This window comes from Salvia hispanica, chromosome 1 (genome assembly GCF_023119035.1).
Source record: "Salvia hispanica cultivar TCC Black 2014 chromosome 1, UniMelb_Shisp_WGS_1.0, whole genome shotgun sequence".
NCBI lineage: Eukaryota > Viridiplantae > Streptophyta > Magnoliopsida > Lamiales > Lamiaceae > Salvia > Salvia hispanica.
This window is the reverse complement of record NC_062965.1, coordinates 40,377,832-40,384,052: the sequence shown is the minus strand read 5'-3', so window position 1 is coordinate 40,384,052 and position 6,221 is coordinate 40,377,832. Positions and strand designations below refer to the sequence as shown.

Below are 6,221 nucleotides of genomic sequence, written 5' to 3'. Positions count from 1 at the left end.
GAGTCGTTGGTGGAGCTGTGCGGGAAGGAGTATGTGCAGATGATGTCGTTTGAGAGCTATCTGTATAAGAAGCTGGCGAAAGGGAATCCGGTGGAGGATGTGAAGATGGCGGCGGCGACTGTGGGGAGCTTGAGTCGTTCTAATATTCCTGGGAGGGAGATGTTGATGCACTGATGCTCCATTTTCAAATCCAATTCTTGTAGTTCTTGTTGTAATTCCATTGCTTTTTCGATTGGATGGCATCAAAGTTTATTTATATTTACACATAAACAAAGAAATTGGATTAAATAGGAATTTTTTTTTTTGTTTCTTGCATAAATCTTCACACATGAAAGAGAGTTGGCTTAGAAATTGGAATTATAGTTAGAAGGAAAATTAGAGATCGGCGATGAATTATGTGAGTTCACTTTGTTGTTCAATCTGTTGATTTAGCTAGACTCTTCATTATGATTTCAATCTGTTGATTCAAGCAATCAAAAGAATATTTATAAAAATAATTAGAGAATTAATTAGGGAGTAAAAAATCAGAATTAAAAGTTTAATTTGGTCAAAATCGAGATTAAATTCGTTGACCTTTAGTTTTTAACGGAAATGTTGACGGATGACTAATTGTGATCCGATTTGAAATATGCAGGACCAATTATGATCCGAATTAAAATGTGCAGGACTAAAAAATCCAAAAGATAATGTTTAGGACAAAAAACGTAAAATGACCATATGTTCAGGACCAATTTTGACATTTACTTTCATTGAGGAGAAGAAGTACTCCTTCCGTTCCATAATAATAGAGGCAAAACTTTTCAAGCACGGAGATTAAGAAAAATTGTGTTAAGTGAGTTAAGTAAGCGAGAGAATAAAGTGGAAAATGAAAAAGGTAGAGAGATGAAGATAGAAAAAAGTAAAGAGAGAGTAAAGTAGGTGTGGAAAAATGTGTTGACTTTTACTAAAAAGGGGAAATGACTCTATTACTATAGAACGGAAGAAATGGAAAAACGTCTCTATTACTATGGAACGGAGATAGTACTCGATACACGTGGGAACAAAAGATCTGGGTGGAATTATTTATATGACGTGATTTTTCTGTGAATATTGAAAATGACTAAATGTTTTGAATCGCTGCAAGAATGAACAGAAGTTGACACGTGTGTGAGCGTAACAATCGGGTTAGAGTTTTCATTTCGAGTTTTTTTATCGTGAGTAATTTATTTTTTATTTTTGTTTTGTGGGTGGGACGTCTTTAAAACTGTCTTTATATCATCCAACGGTCTCCGAGTAAAACAATAAATGTGAAAGCCAAAGTCTTCTTGTCCTGTCTTGAATATATTGTGCCTTCTGCGAACTTCATTACCATCAATTTTCTTTCCTCCTTTCTCTTTTTGTTGCCCCAAAATGCATGTTGTTATCATTTAGTTAGTTAAATTTGGTTTACACTTTAATAGTTGAAAGGAATGGGAAAAGAACAAGAGCCACCAAGCATGGACCTCAAGCACATGGTTGCTCTTGTCTCCCGCACCGGCCGCCATATGCAGCGCTACAACTTTCTCGGCCACCGCCAAGTCGTCGGGTCAGCCTCTTTCTATTTTGTGCATATAAGAACATACAATAATCATATATGCCTATCTGCTATATTGGAACTGACTCAGTAGTAATCACGCAGATGCATTCCATACAGATACCGCGGGAAGAAGCCGCCGTGTGTGGTGGATGGGGAAGAAATCGAAGTCCTCGTCATCACTTCTCAGAGAAAGGAGAAAGGGATGTTGTTTCCAAAGGTAATTAACCAATTCATAATTACTAATATTTAATCATATAATTGATGTTGAATTGGAGAAGCTTGTGATCTCAGGGAGGGTGGGAGATAGATGAAACGATCGAGGCTGCTGCGCTGCGCGAGACAGTGGAGGAGGCAGGCGTGGTCGGAGATGTTGAGGTTAGTTCTTCGCTTAATCAAATTATACGAAAATGGATATTAGATTGAAATGGTTGAGGATTGCTCAGTGTAAGCTGGGGAAGTGGAATTTCAAGAGCAAAAGCAGTGAGACTAGCTATGAGGGTCACATGTTTCCGTTGCTTGTGAAAGAGCAGCTCGAGTTTTGGCCTGAGAAAGATGTTCGTCAAAGATTATGGGTATGGATGTACTAAATTAAACATGTTAATGTTCATGTATCTTCTTTGAAACAACTTTTTATGATGAATGGAATGGATGTACTAAACAGGTTAGTGTGAGAGAAGCCAGGAAGGTTTGCCAGTACTGGTGGATGAAGGAGGCGTTAGAGTTGCTAGTCGGTCGTCTTTCAGCACAAGCGAAAGCAGACACGAAATCTAACTTGTAGTAGCTGAGCTAACTCTCGTTTCATTGTCTTTAAATCTTGTATAGAATCAAGCTCATATGTCTATCAAACTAGTGCATCAGGCTTTCTTTAAAAACCCACCCTTTTTTCTCGATGATATGCTTCGTGTTTGCTCTATTTTAAGGAAACGAGATTTGATCGAACGACATTATTTCTTTACAATCCGATTCTATGGTATGTACATTGGCTCTTAGAGAGGCTTTCTTCATCAAAGCAAGTGTAATTGAACTATATCCTCTATCATCATTGTCCTTGTTGGTAGCATATAGTATCACGACAAGGGCAGTGATAAAAGCAATGCATATGTTCGGGCTAACAATCGCGTTGAGCACGTCCTTCCCCAATACAACGGCTCATGAGTTTGGTCTCCTGTGTTAACTCTTTTCACGGAGTTTAGTTTACAAAAACTGCTAATGTGTATGTTGAATTGGTGATGATGAACTTCTTATTTATGTTCGTTACAACACTCTTTATTGCAATTATGAGCAAAAGTATGTAAGATTTGTTCCTCTATGTGGTAAGTTGTGTTATCCTGATAATGTGATGAAGAACTATTGTCTGTTTTTTCTATTTCTTTGAAAGAAGTTATGATGGAAAATTGACTGGGAGAATGATAGAATAATGGCTCTGTTGTTCCAACCGAAACTTTTACTTGTCAAGACGAAGACGTTTGTATAATAATTAAATTTTGTTGAAATACAAATGTCTTTATATTGATATCTATAACATAGACTATTGACATAGTTAGCAGTTAGCAATTAGCAATTTAAAATAGTTAGCAATCTAACAGGATAAATGTTAATGCTCTAATAAGGAATGCTCATTTTATGTCATAAATATTTGGTCTCATGATACATCTATTACAATGGATAAATCCTTAACCTAGTTGCATTTTCCGTATAAAACTTTCTTGTGCCATGACTAGGATGAGCCAGTTTATGCCATCACCCGGCTGGCGTGAACCAAGGACTTCAAATTTTGCTTTTACTGAATTTAGTATTTTAGGCCCAAGATTTAATTTATTCTAATTGGCCGAGAAACATTCTTTGATGGGCGAAAATTTTGATTTGGGCCTGTAATTTTAAGTTGTGGGCTTGGAATTAAATTAGTGTTGATTGTTTAATTAAATATAGCCCATTGAATTAATATCAATGTGTATAATATAGGCCTGATATAGTTAGTCCCTTGATTATTTTTTCCTTAAAAGTATTCAAATATTCCAATTTAATTAAAAGCAGTGAGTAATTAATCTATGAAACAATTAAATCTCCAAATCAGTTAAAGCGCAATAACTAAAGCTTGTCTAAGCGAGACAAAGTACAGAATGCATATGCCCAGAAGGATAGATACATCACAAGAAGGGTGAACCCAAAGTGAAGACTGTTATACGAAGTTCGAAAGCTTGTGTCGAGTCGCCATTGTGGAGGCCTCGCCATGGGTGTCATGGAAAGCTTGTCCAAATTGTAAAATTTTGTTCTCCAAATTAAATAAATGTGATTTTTCACTTTCTTTTGCAATTTTTGTACTCCCTCTGTCCACAAACAATAGATCTATTGTTGTTCGACACGGGTTTTAATGTAGAATTGGTAAAGTAAGAGAGATGAGGAGAAAAAGTAGGTTAAGTAAGAGAGATAGGGAGAAAAAGTGAGTAAAGTACGATAGAGGGAAGAAAAAGTGGGAAAAGTATGAGAGATAAACTTTCCATTTTTAGAAAGTGATCTATTTTTTGTGAACGTCCCAAAATGACAAAAGTGATCTATTTTTTGTGGATGGATGGAGTATTATTTTTTGAAGAGTAAAGCCTAAAATTGGTCCTGAACATATGCTCATTTTACGTTTTTGGTCCTAAACATTATCTTTTGGATTTTTTGATCCTGAACATATGAAAAGTTGATCATTTTGGTCCTCCGTCAATATTTCTGTTAGAAACTAACGGTCAACGGGTTTAATCCCGATTTTGACCAAATTAAAATTTTAATTCTGATACTCCCTAATTAATTCTCTAATTATTCCCTAATTATTTTAATAAGTATTCATTTAAAATCATCTAAATTATGGCCGACGAAGCCAAAGCAACGCCGCCTTCTCCGCCGGCAACCTCTCCCCCTCCAACCACGTCCTCTACTCCAACCTCTCCGCCGCCTACGCTTCCCTCCACCAATTCATCGAAGCTCTTTCCGACGCCCGGAAGACCGTCGAGCTCAAGCCCGATTGGGTCCGGACGAGGGTCCTCAGCTTGAACATCGCCTTTTTCGATAGAGCCGGCTTGTTGGTGAGGATGAGGGCGCATCTACCGGTGCGGAAGAGGCAGTTTGCGAGCATTTTAGAGTTGTCGTTTCCCATGTACCAGTTGGGGTTGAGGGATTTGGATGTGACGATCATTGCTGTTGAATTTGCTTGCATTTTGAAGATGTTTTCGACGATGTTGATGGCTATGGTGGAGGCGCTGCAGCCCATCCCAGCGAGGTTGTAGACCTTCACGGTCCATCTCGAGGAGGCCGTCGGAGAGGGTGGGGAGGGGTGAACTCGCGGCCATCAAAGACCATCTGGGGGACGTAAGTCTCCTCGCCGATGCCGGAGCTGACGATGGTCTTGAGGAGGAATTTGTACTCGTGGAGGCCTGCTTGTTGCGGGGGATGATCTCGCCAGAGAATTTGGTGCTCAGCTTGCGCGGTGGTCACCGCCGGAGAAGGAGGAGTCGCAGTGGACGGAGAAGAAGAGGATTTCTATTTTTTTTAATATTATTTATTTCTGATTTTAATTAAATATTTATTAAAATAATTAGAAAATTAATAAGGGAGTAATAATTCAGAATTAAAAGTCTAATTTGGTCAAAATCTGGATTAAACCCGTTGACCGTTAGTTTTTTAACGGAAATATTGACGGAGGGCCAAAATGATCAAATTTCTATATGTTCAGGACCAAAATGATCAAATTTACATATGTCGAGGACCAAAAAATCCAAAAGTTAATGTTTAGGACCAAAAATGTAAAATGACCATATGTTCAGGATCAATTTTGGCCTTTACTCTTTTTTGAAATACTAAAAATTTAGATTTGTCAAATTTTAAAATTTAGATATGGAGTAATAAAATAATAAATGAACATTTTGGTTGAGTGTCTATATTGATATACTCCCTTCCCTCCGTTCGTGAATATGAGTTTCGTTTATTTTCGACACAGATATTAAGAAATGTTAAAAAAGGTGGAAAAAAAGTTAATGGTATATGATTCTCACTTGTATATAGTTTTAAATAAAATATGAGTGAAATGAAGTAGTGGAATGTGTGGTCAATTACCGTTTATAGTAAAAATGAACTAAGACTCCTATTTATGGATGGACGAAATGGATAAATGAGACTCTAATTAGCGGACAAAGAGAATACTTTTCTTCTTTCTTGATGAAGACCGATTTGGTATCCACTTGTTTTTTCGATTTGTTTTCATGGAATTCCAGCTGAAAAACGTACGTGATAAATTTGTTAATGTGCGATGGTACAGTTGTTAATGTTTGTCCATACTCAACAAAGTTTGTTACCTATTTACAAGGGGAAAGGTAGTCTATACTTTAGTTAAATAAAATAAGGTATGTAAGTGGACTCTTTTTTGCATGAGGAATCAATACATGCTTGATTGAAACAACAGATCGAAAATTGGGTGACGTAGGTATATACTAGTACTATATGTGGACCCTAAATAATGAAAAATAATAAGGATGACTTTTTAAAGTATAAGCTTTCCAACTTTATATTGATTAACCTTTTCCTCTACTCACACAAAAGAGGTAAATCAATTGAGGCAACTTAAACGTATGAATATGTTGATGGGATTCAATATAAGATTACCAGAATTAACTATACTCACTCCACC

At 36.9% G+C, this 6,221-nt stretch overlaps 1 protein-coding gene across 1 annotated transcript; it reads left to right on the top strand.

The window, feature by feature from the left end:
- Positions 1–1,299: 1,299 nt before the first annotated feature.
- On the top strand, positions 1,300–2,544 carry LOC125212454 (nudix hydrolase 18, mitochondrial-like). Its single transcript, XM_048112632.1, has 5 exons — positions 1,300–1,564; positions 1,658–1,772; positions 1,847–1,930; positions 1,999–2,127; positions 2,217–2,544. Exons 1-5 carry the CDS (start codon positions 1,449–1,451, stop codon positions 2,331–2,333), a joined length of 561 nt encoding a protein of 186 aa, XP_047968589.1. The 5' UTR covers positions 1,300–1,448; the 3' UTR covers positions 2,334–2,544.
- Positions 2,545–6,221: the final 3,677 nt, after the last annotated feature.